Raw genomic sequence first — 23,363 nt, forward strand, 5'->3', positions numbered from 1 at the left:
TGTTAATAAGACAACTGGACTTGATGATACATCACTGTGAGTTCTGAGTTCTGATCCCAGTGAGTTATCAACAACCTTGGCAAACTTGTTTAATAAAGGTTTTGCAACAAAGAAACGGAAAGAGGGAAAAATAGTTCCACTTCACAAAGGAGGTGAAAACAACGGGTTTGAATTATAAACCAATCTGTGTGTCTGGAGCTGTGGTTAAGTTTTGGGAATTTGATAAATAATCACATGACACTTAGACAATTAAATTGGAGATAAATTAAAACAGATAACAGATTAGTGCATTGGAGAACAGATTGGCTGAATAAGAGATATCAGCAATTTATGTGTCTGGGATTACAGTGTCTCAGAAGAGGAAAGTCAATAGTAATAAGTCCTGAGGTTTGTTTCAGGATCATTACTGCTCAACTGTTAATGTTATTGGAGAGGCTTAAATGGGGATGTTTGCTGATGATTCAAAGTTGGAAAGAACTATCTTTCAAGAGGCAAAAGAGATAAGGGAACTCGGAGTGATAGTGGATGTGGACCTAATATTCAGGAGACGCTAAAATTGTGAGAACATCATAAGAGATTATGGCATTGTTGCAAAGAACACTGACATATATAAGTAAGGAGGTTATGATTCCCTTCATATAAAACATTAGTCAGGCTGCATATGGATTACTCTGTGCAAGTTTTGTTACCTGGTTTACAGAGAAGAAGGGGAAAGGATGTATTGAAAAAGGTCCAAAAATTAATGGCTAAGGCTGTTTCTGGTTTTCATCAGAAATATTAACTTATTTATGTTTCCCATATTCACAGTGCATTTCTTTCTCACCACTCTCCATGAAAAAAAAAATCTATCTTTTGTACTCTTCTCTATAATTCTTTCTACATTAATCAGGCAAAATTCCCTCATTAACTTAAACATGTCTATCATATCATTTTATTCCCCCCCCCCCCCATACAACAAACACTGTAATTTGCATTTTTTTTTCAGCCTCTCTGCATATCCAACATTTCCAGAGTCCTGATGTTGCCTTGGTCATTCATCTGTGGACCCTCTCCAGTATTTCCACATCGCAATGAAAACTAGATGACCAAATCTGAGCACAACAGGTCTATGTGTGGCTTGATGAATGTTAATAGCTCACCACCTCCTTATCATAGCAGCAATGCAATAAAGTCTTTGCAACACTTGCAATGTGCCTGCTAAACTTCAGTCTGCTGTTGATCATCATTCTCCCTTTCCCAGATCTAGAATCTTATTCACTTCCCAAAGTACAGTTTTGTCAATACAGTATACAGCTTTATATCTCTGCACTCCAAAGTGCAACACCATGCACTTATTAATATTAAAACTATAATCCCCTCCCCCAGCCATTTGTCCAACCTAAAAGTCTATTAAAATCTTCCTGAAGGGAATTAATATCAGTAATCTTCCTTATAATTCTAACTTTGCATCATCAGAAGACAACTGAAGAAAATAGGCAATCCATGTGAAATATCATTAACAAAATAAGTTATACTGCATAACTGCATTTTTCAAGGAAATTACAATGTAGACTAACATTAACTAAAATAAATTTAATTAATACTTCCAGTAGTTCAGCAAAGTCAAAGTGCCATAATCATAGAACACTAATATGACATGTGCATGTAGACACTACACTAAGTAAGGAAGGTGAAGCAGCTTCATGCAACCTAGTTTAAGGTTTGGGTAGATTCTTCAGGCAGAAGCAGATTCAAAGAAAAGTCTTTCATATTTATATTCACTGCTATGTAGTTGAGTGGCCTTCTTCCAATGTGGATGCTGTACATTTTTTAATACATCTAAACCGTTCGCATTAGAAAAAGAAACAAAGAAAATAACAAGTCTCCTCTTCCTAGATCCTTTAACCCCCCCCACCTCCTGTGGTATGAGATAATTAAAATCTACATAACAGAGCTAAATTAATTAGTTCAGATAACAGTGCCATTTCCACTGAACTTGAACTCATTCACAAAACCTTCTTAGCCAATTGCTACAAATCTCACCATATACAAAAATATTAAAACCCCCAACTCCTCCCCCCCTCCTCTCCAGAACAGAGACTATACCATAGCTATCACCATTCCATATATCTAAGGCACTTCTGAAAAACTAACTGAGTTATCAACAACCTTGGCAAACTTGTTTAATAAGGGTTTTGCAACAAAGAAATGGAAAGAGGGAAAAATAGTTCCACTTCCCAACGGGTTTGAACTATAAACCAATCTGTGTGTGTGTGTGGAGCTGTGGTTAAGTAACACAACCTTACAACCCATATAAAAAATTAGCATCCCTATCAAGGTCCCTTGCAGTTGTAAATTATCCTGCTATGGCCAAACAGGCAGGACAGCTAACATCAGAATTGCTGAACATAAGGACAATATCCATTTCCACCATCAGATTCACTCAGAACTTGCTGACCATGCTTTTAACACCTGCCGTAGGATATGCAGAAGAAGTCCACTCTACTGTGTCCTGTATTGCAACAAATAAAATACAAAAGACTTTTCCTTGAATCTGCTTCTACCTGAAGAACTCTCCCAAACCTCAACAAATTTGGCCGCATGAAACTGTCCCAAATTTGAGAAGCTCTCATCCTTTGCGCTTCAGCCAAACAACTAAGGACACCCATTTTAGCCCACTATTTAGACTATAGGCTTACTCTCAGTTGAGATCCTTCAGCTTCATTACTTAGTGTAGTGTACATGCAGGCACTACACTAAGCAATGAAGTATAATATAGTATAGTGTAGTGCCTGCATGTACATGCCATATTATACTGTTTCCCCTGATGATGGCAATTTGATTTTGCTGAAATACTGGAAATATTAATTAAATTTATTATTATTATTATTGCACCCAAGTGTTGAGGCTTAAGTGCTGTGAAGAATTCATGTTGGAGGTTTAATGGAATATTATCAGCAGTGAGAAAGGATTAAAACTAATAAGACTTTTGTAATCCCTGAAGATGTCTCTGTGAGTGAGAAGAAATATTGGGAGCATTAAAATTAGTTTTAATCCTTTCTCGGTGCTGATAATATTCAATTAAACTCTCTACCGGCCGTGGTGGATGAAATGGTGATACCAAATTGCACTTCTTATCCATGTTATTCAATAGGTGTTACAGAATTGTATCCAGATTTTGCTGTACGTCTATAGACGTCATGGACGGTTGGGGTGTTAAACCTCCAACATGAATTATTATTGCACCCTCAATGCAGTCAGCAGACTCGTTGTGGGAGGTTCATTCAATTGACAACATATTTATCATACCGAATCTAAAAATCCTTAACACTCCTTGCATTAACAACACATTCTGGTAATGCATTCCATTCACTGGCAATTCTCTATGTAAAAAATCTACTCCTCACACCCCCCCTCTGTGCCACACTCTTACATAACTTCCAGGGATGACTGCTGGTATTTCCCTTTTTGCCTTCTACTCTTTTTATAATCCCATCTAGATTAATCTGATAAAATCCTCTCGCTAACTTAAATGTCTCTATCATATCACTTCTTTTCCACCTATCCACCAATCCATATTTCTTCAATCTCTTTCTCCATAGCCAACATTTCAAAGTCGTGTTATCATCATAGTCACTCATCTTTAGACTGTCTCCAATGTTTCCACATCACACTGTACACCAGGAGACCAAATTTGAGCACATCCGTGTAGTCTGACCAGTGCTTTATACAGTGGCACAACCATTTCCTTATCTCTACATGTTAGAGTACTTCTTATCATAGTAGACTAATGATGTGCAGTGTTTGTAACACTTGCAATACTCCCTCTAAACTTCAGTGTACTCTCAACCATCACTTCCAACAGTACGGCACCATCAATATAGTACACAGCCTTATATTTCTGCCGCCAAAATGCAACACCTTGCACTTATTAATATTAAAACTACAACCTCACTCCTTTGTCCAAGTCAAAAGTCTATTGAAATCTTCCTGAAGGGAATTAACATCAGAAGTGCTACTTTGCATCATCAGCAAATAACTGAAGATTCCCAGTCAGTCCACTTACAAACAAGTTAAATATCAGGTCCAAAGAACAGAACCCTGGGGAATACCACTGGTTACCCCCTCCTTTTTTTGAGATACTGCTCCGTCACACACAACTTGCTGGCATCATTCAGAAAGCCAATCTCCGATCCATCTAACCAATATACTATCTATTCCTATCCTCTGCAGCTTGTACACTATCTTATCACGTGGTAATCTATCAAACACTTTTCCAAGTCCAAGAATATCACTGTACATATTTCTCCCTTATCTAACACACTTATTACCTTATCATAAAATGAAAGTAAATTGCTAAAACAAGACCTACCCTTTACAAACTCATGCTGACCATCATAAAGAATGCTATATCCATCAACCCAATCCTGTATTCTATTCTTAACTAGTCTCTCAAATACCTTGACTACAACTGCAGTTATAGAGACTGGTCTATAATTGGAAACTTCTGTCCTAGAACCATGCTTGTGGAGTAGTATTATTTTGTCTTCTTTCCATTCCTTAGGAACCCACTGTAAGATTTTTATTAAACAACCAGATCAAGGACATAGCTAACTAGGTATGGATGACATATCACCTACATGGTGATATGTCATCTATTCCCACAGCCTTATTAACATCTAGTCCATGATACACCTCTGATTCTTTCACTTCCAATTCTCCTAATACTCCCTCCCTTCTATGTATTGCACCAGTATGATATGCACTGATAAAGTGCTCATCCAATAATTCCACTATATTATTATTATTATTTAGTGACACCTCCAAGGAATCCAAAGACTCATCAAGGGAAGGCACCTACTCTACAACTCTCCATATCCACCACTTAATCCACCAACTACACCGAACCACCACTAACACCATCATCTACACCAATACCATCTCTACTGCCCACCACCACCAGTATTTTCTGTCTGTAAATTGCATGTATTCTGAAGGCCAATTTGTCTGTATGATCACCTTCAACTGAAAAAAAATATTAAGATTCCTCCTGTCACGACGAGAATCGAACTTAGGCCTTTTCCAATCAAAGGGAGCAACATACCATCGTTCTTCCTACAGCAGCTTTAAACAGAATGCTCCATCGAGGTGGATTTGAACCGCCAACCTATGGATTAATGTATTAACTCTTATTTTAGTTAATATTAGTCTACGTTATAATTTCCTTAAAAAATTATAGTTATGAATAGCCAAACCACCAGACTAAGCTAAGCAGGGCTAAATTAATTAGTTCAGATAACAGGGCCTTCTCCACTGAACTTGACCACATTCACAAAACCTTTAGTCCAAGAATAGATTCTGCTCCATCATACACAACTTGACTTCATGACTGTTCTTTAGACAGCCAAGCTCCAATCCGTCTATTGTTTGTTCATTCCATCCTCTGCATCTTATACACCAATCTATCAAATGTCTTTGCACATGCCATATCACTGCATACAAATCTCCTTCCCATATTAATTCTACTCCATTCTACATATTATCAATACAATACTGAAAAAAAAAAAAAAAAAAAACATGTTTAAATATAAAACTGTAACTGTAAATTATTATTACTAATTATACATTAGTAATAAAATAATACATTAATTATACTTTCATATCAGTTAAATGTCAAGGTTCGATTCCCATTGACGATGTGAGGAGCTTAAGAATCTTCTCAGCCATAGCCAAGTTAGCCGGTCTTGGGCAGGGACAGCAGGGTTTCCCCCCAGTTTATCTGGAGTATTTCATCCTGCAAGCAGGCAAACCGGCACCGTGAACACACACGGATTGTAGTCATGAATATCACCCTTAGGGGATGCGTTAATACACCAGTGGCCCCTCATTAGGAGGGGACTCAACCATCCTAGGACGGATGAGATAGGATAGGAGGAGGATCAGTTAAATAAAATATACTAATTATAATGATCTTGATTACAGTCCTTCCTGAACTACTACTGTAAAATGCAGAATTTTCTTGCTTAAATTTATAAAGCAAAAAGCATTATTAACAAACACATATGGAGTAAAAAAACTCATGAGGAAGTCTTCACCGCCGCATATGAAACTCATGAAACCATCCCTTAAACTTATTCACTGTTTCTGCACTCATAACACCCTCAATGCATAAAGCCTACTCTTGAATGGCCTCTTATTTCATCTCTTGCCTAATTCCATTTAATAGAAAATCTTGTCCACATTAAAAATAAAAAAAAAGTTTTCAAAAAGAGAATGAGCAATCTGAAAAACTTAACAATTGACAGTAAGAAAGACGAAAGTGAAGTGAATGTGGTGTAAGTTACAAAAGAAAGTGCAGTTAAAGATGAGATAGTGAGCAGCATTGACTGTAAACAAGTATTACGCAAGGTTTGAAAGCTCGAAAATTCAAAAGAATGAATGAGAGCAAAAGTGTGGTGGAAGATTTGAAATATCAGTTGCTTAGGATGAGGCAAGAGATGAAATGGATGGCAGAATGAAGTTAAGAGAATTCAAGATATATATGGAAGAGTCAAAATGATGAAACCGAATAATGTTGATATAAAATAGGTAACGAAAGACCCACAAGTGGTGTTGTATGGGTGAATCAATTATTAAAGGTGTGATAGAGGAGAGGATGCATAAAGTATGTTTTACTAAAGGAAGAATGAGTAGAGTGATTGAGGAATTAGATATGAGAAGTAAATGAACAAAAGAGTTGGTAGCTGTAACAAAGAACATGTCAGATTGGATATCAGGAGTTGTTGAGATGGACAAAAAAAAAAAAATAGTGCGATAGGAAAGGTAATAAGCTTGTTGCCCAGGTATGACAGTGGTGAGATGAGGCAGGGAGCAAAGATTATAAATGATAATTTAGCATAAATGTGTAAGGAGAAAGGAAGTTTGTTGATGTGTGGAATGAGTTTGAAGAAAGAAGTGAACTGTATAGGAGCAATGGACTGAATTTCAGTGGTTTTGGGTGAGCTGCTTGGAGAGGCTGAGAAGCGAGTGCAGAGAATGAATCTGATCAAGTGGCAAGCAATGGAAGAAAGGGAGAATAAGACAGGAGAGATTGAAGAGGTGGTTGTGAATGAAGTACAGGGCAAGAGTATAGAGAATGAGAGAACAGGTGTGCAAGACAGACAGGGAAACAGGAAGGCTCAGGGTGGACAGAGGAACACAGCATGAGAAAGGCAGATGCTCCAAGAGAATATGAATGCATGTGTAGACAAAAAGGAAAGGGGATGATCTGGGATCAAGGGAAAACAATTGGATCTGAAAAAAGGTTCGAATATGAATAAGAAGAAAAAGAAATGGCTGGAGTTAAACACGGAGAAGTCACATCAAATAAGTGGTGTCAGTGGAACTCACTATAGATCTAGGAATAAGCTGCCGTATTTGTATACAAATGCTAGAAGAAACAAGGCAAATGAAATGGTTGCATTAAATGAGTTGGTTCACCCAAAAATTGTTGGAATAAGTGAGATATGGTTGGATGAGGAAGACATCCTACAGGAATAGAGATGGAAGGATGTGATGTGTTTTTTTAGGATAGAAAAGGTAAAAAAGGAGGGAGGGGATGCTATTGATGATAGAGAAAGAGTTATGTCCATATAAAGTAGAGATGCAAGCGGGAAATAGTGCCAGTAGTTTTGAGGCAGTATGGTGTGAGATAGAGGTGAACAGAATGAAATACTTAGTTGGATGTTGTTATAAACCTGGTAATGTGGATGGTAGTGACTATGAAATGTATAATCAAATTAGCCAAGCAAATAAGAAAAGGGTGAGTATTATGGGTGATTTTAATTATGGCAATATAGACTGGGATGATGAGATAGCAAACTGGAAGTAAAGAAAATGAGTTTCTTGAATTTTTGGCTGACAACTACCTTGTGTGCCCTCTGTTACAGAGGGCACACAAGGATTAAGGGTCTTTTGATTTCATCATCTTATTAGAGGATGTAATTATAAATGAGGTATCAAATCACCAGCCAGTTGGTGAAAGTGACCATGAAGTGATTACCTAGGTGGTTACCAGCAGAGTGAGGACCTCTGTGAGAAAAGGGTATATATGGAACTACAAGGGTGGTGGTGGTGATCATGAAGAGCTAAGGGGGACAGCTTGCAGGTGTAGTATGGAATGAGTTAGCTGGAAAAGAGATCAATGCAGCTTGGGGGATATTCAAGAACTATCTAGTAGAAGCAATGTCTAAATGTATTCCAAGGGTCAGAAGGTTAAATAAGGTAGGTGTGAAATGGATGAATGAAGAGATTAAGCATGCGATACAGAGAAAAAAGGCATTATGAAGGCAGAGAAGAGGTAATAACCAATTCCATGAGAATTACAAAAACCAGGCAAGGAGGGTGACTTGGTTGGTAAGGGTAGCAAAAGTGAAGTATGAGCAGCAGTTAGCTAATGAAGTCAAAAAGAATCCTGGGGAGTTCTTTCGACATGTGGCCAGCAAAAAAAGGAATCATTTTGGAAAGATTATATTGATTGGAGAAAATGGTATAAGGACAACTACTGTGGAAGATATAGTGGATATACTTAATAAGCAGTTTATAAAAATCTTTCATTCTTGTGAATGTGACATCATGGAGAGTCTGAGAGCGGTTGATGATGGGGAGGAGAGAATGATTTTAAGTGAGCAAGAGGTGTATGCGGAATTGAGCAAATTTGATATTGATAAGGCTGTGGGACTTGATAATATATCACCATGTATTTTGAAGAGCCAGGGAGTTGACATCTGCCTTGACATATTTTTTAATGAGTCTTGCACTAGGTTGAGTTTTAAAGGAGTGGAAGGAGGGCAAGATTATGTCAATTCATAAAGGAGGTGATAGAACTCAAGCATCAAATTATAGGCCTATCTATGTGTCAGGTGTTGTGGTTAAGTTGTTGGAGAAGCTGATGAAAAAACTAGGATCCAGAAGTGGGTTGACAACAATGGTATTATCTTTGATAGACAGCATGGATTTACTAAAGGGACGTCATGTTTTAGAAATCTACTTATTACAATAAGGTGATGGCGTCCTTGGACAAAGGAGTGGAATGCATACTAGTATATGTAGATTTTGCAAAGGCTTTTGATAAATTACCATATGATAAGTTGATATTCAAACTAGAATAGATGGGGTTGGATATTAGATTAGTGCATTAGATCTGAAACTGGCTATCTGATAGTATCAGCAAATTGTGTATGGGGGGGGAGAGCAATATGCAGGAAGAGGAAAGTCACTAGCAGTGTGCCTCAGGGATCTGTTTTAGGGCCATTGCTGTTTAACCTGTACGTTAATGATATTGGCAAAGATTTGGATGGGGATATTCAGTTATTTACAGATGATGCAAAGTTGGAATGAACTATGAAGAGTAGAGAAGATGTTGTGGCCTTACAAGAACTTGAACAGATTGAGTGAATGGTACAGGAATGGGGATGCCAGTTCAATGTTGCAAAATATAAGGTTTCAATGTTTGGGAAACAAAGATATTATGTAGAATTTATACTTGGTAGGGATACATTGTTGGAGGTGGAAGAAATAAGAGATCTTGGAGTGATGGTGGATAAGGATCTAAAATTTAGAAGACACACTGCCAAAATTGTGAGGACAACACAAAGAATTCTGGGAATGATGCAGAAGACACTGACTTGTAGAAGTTAGGAGATTATTGTTCCAATGTATAAGGCTTTGATTAGGCTACACATGGACTTATGTGCACAGATTTGGTCACCTGGTTTTCAAAAGGATGAAGAGATGTTTGAAACGGTCCAGAGATAACTTACTAAGGTGGTTTCTGATCTCTGGAATGTCTAATATGAGGAAAGACAGAGAAGATGCAATTTACAGAGTGCAGTGGATAGGAGGAAGTAATATGATAGAGACCTACAAATTAGTAAGGGGTGGTTATAGGTTCAATGTTGGAGAGGTTTTATGGCAAACAGTGGGAGATTGGGGCAGAACCAGAAGACATCCTTGGAAGCTGTATAAGGAGTGGTGAGCAGTGGAGTGAGAAGAATGTCTTTTGCATGCAAAAAAACTCTGTGGTCTGCAGAGAATTTGAGCGTGTTTAAGGTGCGGTATGATGAGCTGTGTGAGTGTGTGTGTATAACAAAATAACCTCCTAGATGAGTCTTTGACTCCATGGAGTTTTGGGATAATAATAATAATTAATCTGGTAACAGCGCTTACCAATCTACATTATTTCAATCTTATATCATCACTCTTCCACCTATCCAACAGGCTCAGCAAATGGCATTCCTTCAATTTGTTCTTATATCCAACATTCCAGTCACTCTTATCTACATTGCCATTGTAAGCTAGCTGATCACAGCAATCCATGTACAATCCTAATACTCACTCTGCTGATACCTATCAGACAACCAATCTCGTATACAATTCTCCAATCTTTTATCTATATACCTAGATCAAAGGTCAATATTATAATGGAACTTAGCATGTCAACATGCTTCTTATCACTGCCATAATTCATTGTGATGTCATAATTTCAGTAATATGGCAACAATTATAGGTTCTTATTTACCATTACCCCTCCCCACCCACCCAGATCTCTTATTTTCACCACATATTTCAAGATATTCCACTAACTACATATTCTGCATCCCATCCTTGCCTTAAAAGTATCAAAATCTTCACTTCATATGATTGAGACCCTCCCCTTACTTGCCTAATCAAACAGCCTATTCAAATCCTGTTAAAACATCTGTTACAGTTCTCAAAATTCTCCCCAATTTTACATTATATGCAAACAACTGCATATTCTCCATCCTCATCCAATGTCCTGCCACTGCGTTTTTAATGCAGTTCAACCTGTGCACATTCAGAAAGAAGGATCCTGCTAGTCTGGCACTACTTTGAATGAATGGCACTAAATGGCCCAGCTTGGATCAACTGACTAATGGAAAAGCCTGCAAAGATCAAGAGCATATCACAGTAAATCTCCTACCCTGTGGTCCAGGAATGAGGCTCAAGGCTTACTGTGGTATTGGTATAGCATCCATGGTAGCCCTAGTGTTCCACTCCTAAGCACAGTCACTTCTTGCTAGTGAGTGGCCATCCATATGTGGCTCCATGATGGGTGGAGAGTTCTGGCACTGAATGAAAAATCCTTGGAGCATGAATTTTTCATCCTCAAATTTTTCAGGGAGCCACACATGTGTGGCCACTCACTAGCAAGTACTGATACCATAGATAAATCACTTGATTACTGAAGTAAGAAACAAAAGATGTTACACAGTATAAATGTACCAGTGTTTCTCATCATCCATGTAACAGGTGACAATTCCAGACAAATAGATTAGTCAGTAATTTGAAGCCTTGGTCTGCACTGTTTACCAATATTCACTTAATTGATACCTTAACACTCTTTAGAAAAAGTTTTTCCTCCTGACATCTTAGATCTCTTTTCCTTTGCCATCAATTCTGGTTATTTTTCTTGGAAGAACAAAATCTACAAGCAGATAGAGGGAACTGCCATGGGTTCCCTCCCCCCTTGCCAATTTTTATATGGAAAAGTTTGAAAAACAAGCCATCCCCTCAACCCTTCTATCTGGCTAAGATATGTAGATAATGTGTTCTCTATTTGGCCTCATGGCCCAGACACACTAGGCTCCTTCCTCAGTCACCTCAACAGCCTACATCCAAGAATCCAGTTTACGATGGAAAAGGAAAAGAACAATTGTTTACCCTTCCTAGATACCTTCCTAACGGTACACTTTCCTTCACTGTATATAGAAAACCTATGCACACAGGCAGATACATTTACAAAATCTCTCACCACCACCACCCCTCTCTCAACAATATGGCATTATTAAAACTCTAACCAAGAGAGCCCACAATGTTTGTTCCAGTGGAACCGCCCTTACAACTGAGCTCGATCACATACACAACACTTTCCTCTCCAATGGCTACAGCGATCACAGTATTAGAAAAATAATCAGTTCCTCCGCCATTCCCAGGTCTTCTTGTCAGAAAGAGTTTAGAAATGCCATCACCATACCCTACATCCATGGCACATCGGAAAAACTAGCCAAGATTCTGAAAAAGTACAACTACACACAGCATTTAAGCTCCACCGCAAACTTGCTACCCTTATCCGGTCTACAAAAGATCAGCTCCCTGCTCTCAGTGCCTGGAGTTTATAAAATACCTTGTTCCTGTCAGCTGGCATACTTTGGATAGACAGGCAGATCAGCAACCATCTGCCTAGAGCAGCGCTTCCCAAACTGTGGGCCACGGCCCCCTTGGGGGCCGTAGGTTTTGTTGAGGGGGGGGCACAAAATAATGAAAACAAATTGAAAATGTTTTAAGACTAAGTAGATTTTTTTTATTTTAAAAGAAATGTATTTAACTTTTATTATATATTATTTCTTCATTTTTTTCATTTTAATGGAAAAATTCACACATTGGTGTTGGTTCACAAACTTTGCTTCCTGCATATTTTGGCGCTTAATGAATATTAGTAAATATTGCTTATTCATATGTTTCATTTCAAAGCAGTGGTTAACTGTATTTACTTCGAATACTCTCCAGGAAAGCTCCAAATCTTCCTGTCCCTTTCATCAATCAGGGACTGTTGATATTGACTTTATATACATATCAAAACTATATTGCTTATTCATATGTTTCATTTCAAAGCAGTGGTTAACTGTATTTACTTCGAATACTCTCCAGGAAAGCTCCAAATCTTCCTCCCTTTCATCAATCAGGGACTGTTGATATTGACTTTATATACATATCAAAACTCGTTTTATATTATCACTCTCATCCGAGCTAGTTTTCTGTTACCAATAAAAGTTTCTCATATACTTCACACATGAAAAAAGCTTAAACAAGTTCATGTGGGGAGGTAGTAACTCGCTTGCAGTGGTAAACAACACGCCCTCCCTAATTAAGCCACTATACTGCAGAGGCAATAAAAACAAGTACTTTTATTATGCCAGTGAATAAGGTATTAATATATTTCTCAATAAATATTGCAATTAGAGACAACTGGGATAAAAACACACTAATTAATGAATCACATGTCCCCTCATAAGAAACTATGCTGTATAGACTGAAGCAAAACCATATGTTGCATGGGCAAACAGAGTATCTAACTAAAAACTATTGTTATTAATTAGATGTGTGCGAGTTCGATTTCCCAAGGCAGCAATAAAATTCAACCAAACGTGTTAAAATTCGTAAAAGTGTTAAAACTAAGTAATATATATATATATAATGATGTTATGGCAGTTTCACATATGGAATTCGGTTGAAGAGAGTTAGCATTTCAACTCAATTGTCAACTATGCTTTTATCTTTCGGTTGCGCAATCTTTTGTTAATACCGCACCAATCATATCCACGTTTTAATAACCTGCCTTTGCTGTCTGTTTCGCATAAGGCTTAATTACCGTAAAGGGAGAAAAGTCACAAAAGAGAAAAATGTTCCTGGTCCGGGGATTCCCTTATTCAGGTAATATTCACTAATTTCATGTTATCAGTCTGTGGTGTGCCAGTATCAGTAAGTGGCGATGTTATTTGATCTATTCTACGTTAAAAAATTTAACCCTGAGATGGATAAGTGGCTGATAAAAAATAAAAATAAAAATCCTGCGAACAATCAGAAAAGCAGAAACAGACTCAAAAAAAAAAAAAAAGGACAGTATTTCATATTTTACCAGAACAGCCCGCATCATCTTCAGAACCAAATGGTAAGAGGCAAAAAATGTAATATATGCATTTGATTTTTGCAATATTCGCTGTGTATGTTTTGTATTGAATATGAATACAATAAATATTATAATAATATATCTCTCTATTACGATTTTTTTTTCGAGGGGGCAGTGAAATATTTTAATTTTTGCAAAGGGGGCCCTGACATCCAGAAGTTTGGGAAGCACTGGCCTAGAGGAACACACGTCATACATCTGCAACCACGACTATGGTCAGTCAGGCCTAGTTGACCATGTCTTGAACACAACCCACATGATCTCATGGAAAAAAACCACCATGCTCCACCACAGCAAATTCAAAAAGGAGAGACTATTTTTAGAATCAGCAGCAGCTCTCAGAAATCAACCAAATCTTAATAAATATGGTTGCATTAAGCTTCCTAAGATTTGGGAAATACTTATCATCAGAGATCCCACCTTACATTCCAGGCCACCTTCAACCGCCCTTAGAGGACGCTCCCACCTAGATAGGACTTTAGAGTCACCCACGTGGTTGAACTTAGTATTGTGTGATATTTGTGTGCATGTTACATTAATTTGTTTGTGTAATCCCTGAAGATGTCTCAGTGACTGAGATAAAATATAGGAAGTATTAAATTCTGTTTTAATCCTTTCTGAGTGCTGGATACAATCCATGAAGCCTCCAACATGATGTCCTTACAGCACTTAAGCCTCTACACATGGAGAATAGAAATGGTAGACAATATTAGTTAGTATAAATGGTGACTATTAAACTGGTTTCTTTAATAGAATTTGTTGCTTTGGCTGCTTCATATTTATACATCTCTTTTTTCAAAAATCACACACCTTCCTACATCATCAAAGCCTAATCTAAAATGGTTCATTGTCCATTCAAGGATATAAGTTGTACTCCACAACAGAAGCATGCCATTTTATTAAAAATAAAAATAGCATTAACTGTACCTTCATATAGATACCTCAATCTATAACCTCACATTGTTATAAGCAAAGTGTCACCCAATTTTGCATTGGTTTTGAATGATTTTTATATGTTCAGTCTTATATGATACTTATTAAGATTACTAGTGAAATATATGAAAAGCAATTAAGTATTTTTTATATTAAATTCTTATCTTCTTCCATTAAAGCAACAAATCTTATCTCACAGACTGAAACATAAAACTACTTTGGCCTAATATAGAGGATTTGATGAAGTAAACAGACTAATGAGAAAATTCATTAAGTTTCACATTAGCATCAGCGTTTTCATCAAACCTCTAGTAGGAATGAAATGGTGCAAGAGGGGGGCTAGAAATAAGTGAGGAAATGGGAAACATGTAAACAGGTGAAAGTTTGTGTTTCTTAGTGTGGACCTCCCCTCGATGAGTTTTGACAGACTTTATGTTCTTAAGAAGGACCTCCCACGATGAGTCTTTTGACTCCATGGAGGCCTGAATAATAATAATAATAATAATATATATATATATATATATATATATATATATATATATATATATATATAATATCACTTGGGAAAAGCTGTAAGCCTATTGTACATTGGCATGGTGAGTGAGCAAAACAGGTTACATTATCCAAAAACCCCTGCTTCAGAGACCAAATGTGAAATATTTTTAAGCCATAAATAGAAAATAAAAACTAAAGAAGAGAACTTGTAAATTTAATGAAAATTTGGCAAATGAGCATTCTTTTTAGAAAGGGAAAAAACTGAAACAGATGGTATTTGCTCACAGTAAATCTGTCTGCAAGTTTTCTGTCTATGTCAAACATCTAGCAACAGAAAGAAGGGAGAAAAAAGGAGAATTTTAAGTACTCCTTCCTACTTTAACTTTTTATTATTATTTATTTTGGAAGGTAAGAGTGCATGCATCCTTTGGAATTTTTAAAGTCTGGTCATCTTTTATTATCATCATCATCCGATCTACCATGGCGCCAAAAGACTCATCTTATGTTAATAAACTATAAAATTTCTGAGCATGTTACAGTGATATATAGTTCAGCTATTATCTTATATGGACTTGCTCTTCGAATACTACACATGATAATAACCCTAAAGATGCTTGTTTCAAAAAATGTCCATTCAAATACCATTTTGCTTGAAGCGCATAACGCTATAAAATATTGCCGTACTTGAGCAAACTTTCATAGGCTGTAAAACCCATGCAAGCAGAGGTAACCCAGCTAAAGTTCGCATATTTTTTCTTGGAATACCCTTGCTTCCTTCACGAGCAAGAACCAGACCGGCGATGTTTTGTACTTCACCATATCCGTTTCCTTGATATTTTTCCGGAAAATCACCCATTGTACTTCTGTATAGTAAACTCTTAACAAGTGTCTAGGATACGTTTATAATATACATTTCTATAATCATATTGGTATATTTCGAAGCATTGACAAGATTATTAATTGAAGTGATGCTACCAAGTAAACATGCTCTGGGAATCACATCGTGTATTTTCTGCCTTTGTACAAGTAAAGAACCACATGAGCAAGTACAGAGAGAAACAAATGAGGAGTCAATTTTACTGCCATCTATCGGAGTCAACAGCAAATCTAAAAAAAAACTTGACAATATGAAGCGGGTGATTCAGCCTGAAGATATGGCAGAAATTGTCCGTAAAAGATTGTTGGAATTAGCAAGAAAAAATAATAATAATATTTGTGCTGAATGCGGTGCTGAAGGTAAACTTGAACCTTATTTAAAAATGAATTCAATTTTAAACACTTAAAAATGTGCATTTTGTTATGTATAGACTAGTTACTTCTGTTAAATAATCAGGCTGACGCTATCCTATCTATGTTTTTTGCTATGGTCCTCTGGTACTGATGTGTTTTCAGCAGACTAACCGTTTAAAATTAATTATTAATAATAAAATGATTTTGACACAGAATACAAGAGAAGTGGTAAGTGTCGAAACATTTACTTACCGAGAAAATGACTCAATTGGCATTTTAATTTGTTGAAAGTCGTTCATTATATTACTGTGTTATATTATATTATAAAATCCCATCCCCATTTTTCAGGAATCAAAGTTTGTCATCAGTTTTATAAGTATCAGCCACGGTTGGATTTCAAAAATGATGTGACGTTAATATTAATATATATACATATGTAGAAAGTTTTTTTACCTTGGGTATAATATATACGTTAAAGATACCAAGCTATTTTAATTATAAACCTGGTTTTGATCCATTTCCCAAGTAAGCAAACAACAGACAAGTAAGTCAAGTTTGCGCCTGCAAGTAGTGCAAGTCTGGGTGACGCGCACGTAGTGCAACTCGTGGTAAAGGTGGAATAAGCTCTGATTACTATTCTTAGTATTTACCCTTAATGCAAAGCACATCTCCTTGAGGAGATGTATGATGCTATGCATTAAAGACAAGGGGCCACTACCCAGACCGGTTTCGGTTTCGACCTTTATTGAGGTCTCATCAGTGGGAGTCAGGTTTAGAAATACCAAGGTTTAAGTAATACAGAGCTTATAAATATTGTACCAAAACAAGTTACCATAAGGTGCTTTGACCTTATTAAATTAAAAAATAAATAAATAAATAAAAATCTCAGGATGAGAGATAGATGTAGAAAGTGTTTTACCATGGGTGCAGGGGTGTAGTCCTAAAAGAAATAGTGCCAGGGAAACAAAAGTTTCCCTGGCTTTTGTTTTGTTTCCAAGGTACCTTGGAAACAAAAATCCAGAGCACGAAGTGCAGCATTATTATTATTGCGATATGCGAACGGCCACATGGCAGAAAGACTGCCTTGTTTTCCGAAAGGAAAATGACAAGAGCGGCAAGCTGCTATTTTTTTGACCGAAAGCTAGAAATGCGTTATAAGTCTTTTTATTATTATTCTTATAATTTTTTATTTTTATAATGAATTTAAAAATTTTGATAGTTTTAAAAAAGTCCCAGGACGTCGTCTTGGTGTGTGCCCTGGCCCGACCACACCCCTGCTTGGGTGTAATATATGTTAATATAGACTTGCACTACTTGCAGGCGCAAACTTGACTTACTTGTCTGTTTGCTTACTTGGGAAATGGATTAAAACCAGGTTTATAATTAAAATAGCTTGGTATCTTTAACGTATATTATACCCAAGGTAAAAAACTTTCTACATCTATCTCTCATCCTGCAATTTTTATTTAATAAGGTCAAAGCACCTTATGGTAACTTGTTTTGGTAAAATATTTATAAGCTCTGTATTACTTAAACCTTGGTATTTCTAAACCTGGCTCCCACTGATGGGACCTCAATAAAGGTCGAAACCGGTCTGGGTAGTGTCCTCTTGCCTTTAATGCATAGCATCATACATCTCCTCAAGGCGATGTGCTTTGCATTAAGGGTAAATACTAAGAATAGTGATCAGAGCTTATTCCACCTTTACCACGAGTTGCCTAAGACTTGCAGGGCTCAAACTTGACTTGTCTGTTTGCTTACTGCTTACTTGGGAAATGAATTAAAACCAGGTTTATAATTAAAATAGCTTGGTATCTTTAACATATAAAAAAAAGTCCAACATTCATTAATTAAGAATATTCATTTATGAAATTAAAACAAAACAACTTTCTTTACTAAAATAGAAACAGCCCCATTTACACATGCATATGTGTTTATCTCTTTCGAGAGGTTTACATATGTTACACATAGTCATTCTTCTAAAACTGCAGAAATGTAGTATGAAACCATTGTTTCACACCACATTTCTGCAAGACTAGATTTATGAGGTGCATTAGCTGGATATCACATCCAAAAATTCTAAATTGACTCTACATTGTAAAAATAAAAAGCTTAAAATGACTATGATTTTATTCTGAGCACAGGTGTTTTTTTTACATTGATATAAACATTTGCTAGCCTGATTGGCCAAGTAGATAACTCTTTCATTCTCTAACCTTAAGTCATGAATTTGAATTCAGCTATGAGAATGTATGTTTTTCAACAAATTCATCAACATTTAGTGCCTCCGTAGCACAGTTGGAAGAACAACAGTACGTTGTGCCCTTCGAGTAGAAAAGGCCTAAGTTCGATTCTTGTCATGATGGGAGGAATCTTTATATGGACTTTTTCAATTGAAGGTGAGTAAGCCGATCTCATATGGAGGTAGCAGGGTTTATTCTCCCGGAAACTCGGGTTTTTCATCCCGCATACAAACAAATCGGCCCCTTCAGAACATATGCAATTTACTGACAAAAAATACTAGCTGTGGTGGCATTGATGTTGGTAGTAGAGGTTCCGTGTAGTAGTGGAGATGCAGAGTTGTGCAGTTGGTGTCCTCCCGTGATGAGTCTTCAGACTCCTTGGAGGCGTCACCTTGTTTGCTTACACTTGGATAAAGGATTAAACCAAATATATAATTGGTAGCATAGCCAAGTGTAAAAACTTCCATCAACTTATCTCTAATCCAGAGAAATTTAATAATAAGGTGTGACACCTTTTGGCAACTGGTATATGGAAATATGACTTCTCCATTATTTCCACCTTAGTATCACCACCTCTGGGTCTGGCTCCCACTGATGAGACCTCAATAAAGGTCGAAATCGGTCTGGGTAGTGACCCTTCCCTTAATACATAGCGTTATACATGTCTGCAAGGAGATGTGCTTTGCATTATGGGATACTAAGGCAAGTGATGAGAAGTTATACCACCTTTGCCACGAGTTGCCCTAGTCCTGAAAATACTTAAGGTGCAAATTTTGTTTGCTTACACTTGGATAAAGAATTAAACCAAATATATAATTGGCAGCATAGCCAAGTGAAAAAGCTTCCATCTACAAGGCCACTATTACCCTTCAGGCTATTTGAAAGCTTGAAATGATTTGAAAGAGTTCCATGTTGGGGTCTCCAGAGCAGACTTTTGATATCATTGAATCCTTAGCCACTTGCTGTACTACAGCATCTGTAGCTCATTTAGTATTGATTGTTATGTGTAGTTAGAAAGAGTTGAGTTTGAATCCCATCAAGAATATGAAGAACTTTATAAGAACTTCTCAGCTAAAGTGAGTTAGCCATTCTCATATAGAAGCAACAGGGTTGTCCACCCAGAAACTCAGGGTTTTTTTATCCTGCAAAACAGATAAATTGGCTGGATGAACATGTGTAATTAGCAAATATAATACAATGGTCTGATAGTTGCCTCTGCCATAATTACAAGCAAACCCCACCCACTGTAAAAATGTACAATATGTCTGCAATCTTTCTTAGGTTGGATTCACATCAGGAAAAAAAAATATTATATCCTGAGATCCCATGGAGTCAGGCTCATCTAGGAAGTCCCTTCTGTCATACAGAGCTCATCATACTGTGCCTTAAACACATTCAAATTCTGTGTACACACCATGCTCTCAGACAATGCATCCCAATCATTCACAACTCTCCAAGCAAAAAAACCTGCTTCTCACTTCCTTGCTCACACCCTCATTATACAGCTTCCACGGATGACCTCTTGTTCTCATCCAATCTCTCACCATTTTATGAAAAACCTCTTCCAAGTTAATCCTATAACAAACAACCCATTACAACTTGTATGTCTCTGTCATATCACCCCTTCTAGACTTTGCAAATTGCATCATCTCAACCTTTTTTCATATTCAACATCCCAGAGATCAGAAATTATTTTGGTCAATTGACTCTGGACCCTCTTCAACATCTCTTCATCCTTTTGAAAAATAGGTGACGAAATCTGTACACCATATGTGGCCTAATCAGAGCCTTTTACAATGGAACCAAAATTTTTCCTTGCTTCTATGAGTCAGTGTCCTCAGCATCATTGCCAGAATTCATTGTGTTGTCCTAACAATTTTGGTAATACGTCCTCTAAATATTACATCCTTATCCCCCATCATCCCAAAATCTATTATTTCCTCCACTTCCAACAATATATCCCCACCAAGAATAAATTCTACATCCCATCTTTGTCTTCCAAATTTTAAAAACTTACATTTTGCAACACTGAACTTCATATTTAACTCTTCTTGTAAAGCCACAATATCTGCTCTACTCCTCATAGTTTGTCCTATCTTTGCATTATCTGCAAACAACTGTATATTCAAATCTTCCTTAATGTCATTAACATACAGGTTAAACAGCAATAGCCCTTAAACAGATCCTGGAGGCACTCCACTAGTGATGTTCCTCTTTTGCGATATTGCAACGACATACACAACTTGTTGATACCTATCAGACAGCCAGTCTCCAATCCATTGTAATAGTCTAATATCCTACCCAACTGCTCTAGTTTGACTATCAACTTATCATTAGATAATCTATCAAAAGTATTTGTAAAGTTTAAATATGCTACTGTGGGAGATGGATACACAGTAGTCTAAATATACTACTGTGTATCCTATAATTTGATACTTGAATTCTGTCACCTCCTTTATGAAGCAGTACAATCTTGCCTTCCTTCCACTCCTTTGGAACTTGGCCCAATGTAAGACTCATATTAAACAAATATGTTAAGGCAAATGTCAACTCCCTGGCACATTCCTTCAAAATATGCATTGATATATCATCAAGTCCCACCTTATTAATATCAAATTTGTTTAATTTCATATACCTCATCCTTACTCACAGTCAGTCTCTCTCTCTGCCTCATCATCCACTGCTCTCAAATTCTCAAAAGAATGAAAGACCTCTATGAATTGCTCATTAAATATCTCAACTATATCCTCTGCAGTAGCTGGCCTTATAGCATTTTCTCCAATCATTGCTATCCTACCATAATCATTCATTTTTTTTTTCTTTTTCTGATATTGAAAGTACTCCGTAGGATATTGCTGCCCATACTGAACTTTTACTATCCTTACCATCAGTCACCCTCCATTCCTGTTCTTTGTATTCCTCATGGAATTGATTATTACCACTCCTCCTATGTGCATTTTTTTCTCTATATTGCATGCTTAATCTCTTAATCTTAATCCCTATCACATCCACCTTATTCTTCTTCTTAGCATTATGTCCTGCTTGGTTTGGATCTGCTAAAAATTTCATTGCCAGAGGGATGGGTCTACTTCTCCCATGGTGACTCACTTCATCTTTGGAGAGTGTGTATACATATCATTGGGGGGGAAGGAGCGAGATTTTCTTCTGTATTTCTTTTCATCTTACTCCTTCGCCCCAATGCTATTAGAGTATTCAAGTGCTAGGGGTGATTCTTTCCTATTTTTCCACCTCATGCAGTTTGAGTCTACCTTCTCTCCCAGGTATCTGCCCACCCCCATTTAAAATGGCGAAGACAAATCTGAACTCTATAGCTCATCGATCGTTGTGTGTGTTACGAAGGGCTGCACTGGAAGTTTCAGAACTTGAAAGTAATTACTAGGAAAAAGTGGAGCATGGCTGAAAATCGACGACTCTTGCAGTGTTTCTACTGTTCAAACCCCTCAATTAGTGGATTTCAGAAACGAATGTTCCAACTTTGGTTTTGAACTACACCCAAATTCGGAAATTTCATTCGAAAGGCTGATGCAACAGCACAGCTCCATTATCAAATGCAAGATATTTAGTGAACTTAAGCTTGAAGCACTGCAAGCTCAAGCTGTAAAAGGAGACTGTACTGGCTCTGAATTGACCGAGAATATGAACATACAGAACCAGATTCCAACGTGCAAAACATCGAAAATATAGGAATAATTGAAAGGAATCTATCAGAGAAGGAACAAGAACTAAGCATAAAAATTACCGAGCAAATGAACAACAACGTGGAACAAATTAGGCTTCCAGTGTTTAGGCAGGTACCTCAAAAAATTGAAGGAACTTCTACAAGAAACTAATAAAGCTGCAATGGCTATTCCTACTGAAACTATTGGACAAATGAATCAACTCATGTACTCAATAGCCTACATAGTAACATCTGAATTAGGCTATAAGATTAGTGAATCTAAAAGCAGTAAGGCTCAGAACACCAAAGGCAGCATCGACTGGAGAACAAAATTCTTAAACTTAGAGCAGACATGAGCAATTTGAAAAATCTTAAGGAAAAGAAGTTAAAAAACTCAAAAACCCAAAATAACCTCATAAAGAGGTATAATATTGGAACATGACCTGTTGATAAAGTATCAGAGAAACTGAAGCAAAAAATAGTTCCAGCTAAAATAAGAAGATACAGTGCATGCTTTGAACAGTACAAACAAAATTTGATGTTTCACATGAATCAGCACCAATTTTACATGAAAACTGATAGCTGCAGGAATGATAATTTTAAAGAAAATGTAAATATAAATACTACAGACAAAGAAAATACATTTAAATTTTGGCAAGACCTATGGGATAACCCTAAAAGGCACAATAATAAGGTAGAGTGTATTGAACAAATCTCAAGAACGAAAAATGGACCAACTGAAAATAACAACTGAACTGGTTCAAAAGCTAACTAAAAGGATAAAAAATTGGTCAACACCAAAGATAGATGAATTACATGGTCATCACGTTGAAATATCTGACAGGCTTACCTGAAAGATTCGCTAATTAGTTATTTAGTGATGTTTTTTAAAAAGACAAAGCAAAGAAGAGTGGCTCACAGCTAGGCAAAACGTTTCTGATCATAAAGGATAAGGAAAAAGGTCCAAAGCCATAGAACCTCCGACCAATAACCTACCTGCCAACAACTTTTAAGCTACTCACAGACATACTAGCTGCCAATATATACAGCTATCTTA

At 36.9% G+C, this 23,363-nt stretch overlaps 2 protein-coding genes across 5 annotated transcripts in view; one reads left to right on the forward strand and one right to left on the reverse strand.

Annotated features, from left to right (window-relative positions):
* Csas (CMP-sialic acid synthase) overlaps positions 1 to 16,162 on the reverse strand; it is a 104,926-nt gene extending 88,764 nt beyond the window's left edge. For all 4 annotated transcript variants that reach the window (XM_090411225.1, XM_090411252.1, XM_090411243.1 and 1 more), the window contains exon 1: positions 15,839 to 16,162. In XM_090411225.1, the coding sequence (XP_090267351.1) occupies positions 15,839 to 16,010 (172 nt within the window). In that variant the 5' untranslated portion in view covers positions 16,011 to 16,162. The remainder of the gene's footprint in view (positions 1 to 15,838) is intronic.
* LOC150108990 (arf-GAP with dual PH domain-containing protein 1-like) overlaps positions 16,123 to 23,363 on the forward strand; it is a 165,566-nt gene continuing 158,325 nt past the window's right edge. Inside the window, exon 1 of the mRNA XM_090401433.1 lies at positions 16,123 to 16,390. Coding sequence (XP_090257559.1) covers positions 16,123 to 16,390 — 268 coding nt within the window. The remainder of the gene's footprint in view (positions 16,391 to 23,363) is intronic.

This window comes from Typopeltis vanoorti, chromosome 2 (genome assembly GCF_054136105.1).
Source record: "Typopeltis vanoorti isolate ZY-2024b chromosome 2, IOZ_Tvanoo_1.0, whole genome shotgun sequence".
Lineage (NCBI taxonomy): Eukaryota > Metazoa > Arthropoda > Arachnida > Uropygi > Thelyphonidae > Typopeltis > Typopeltis vanoorti.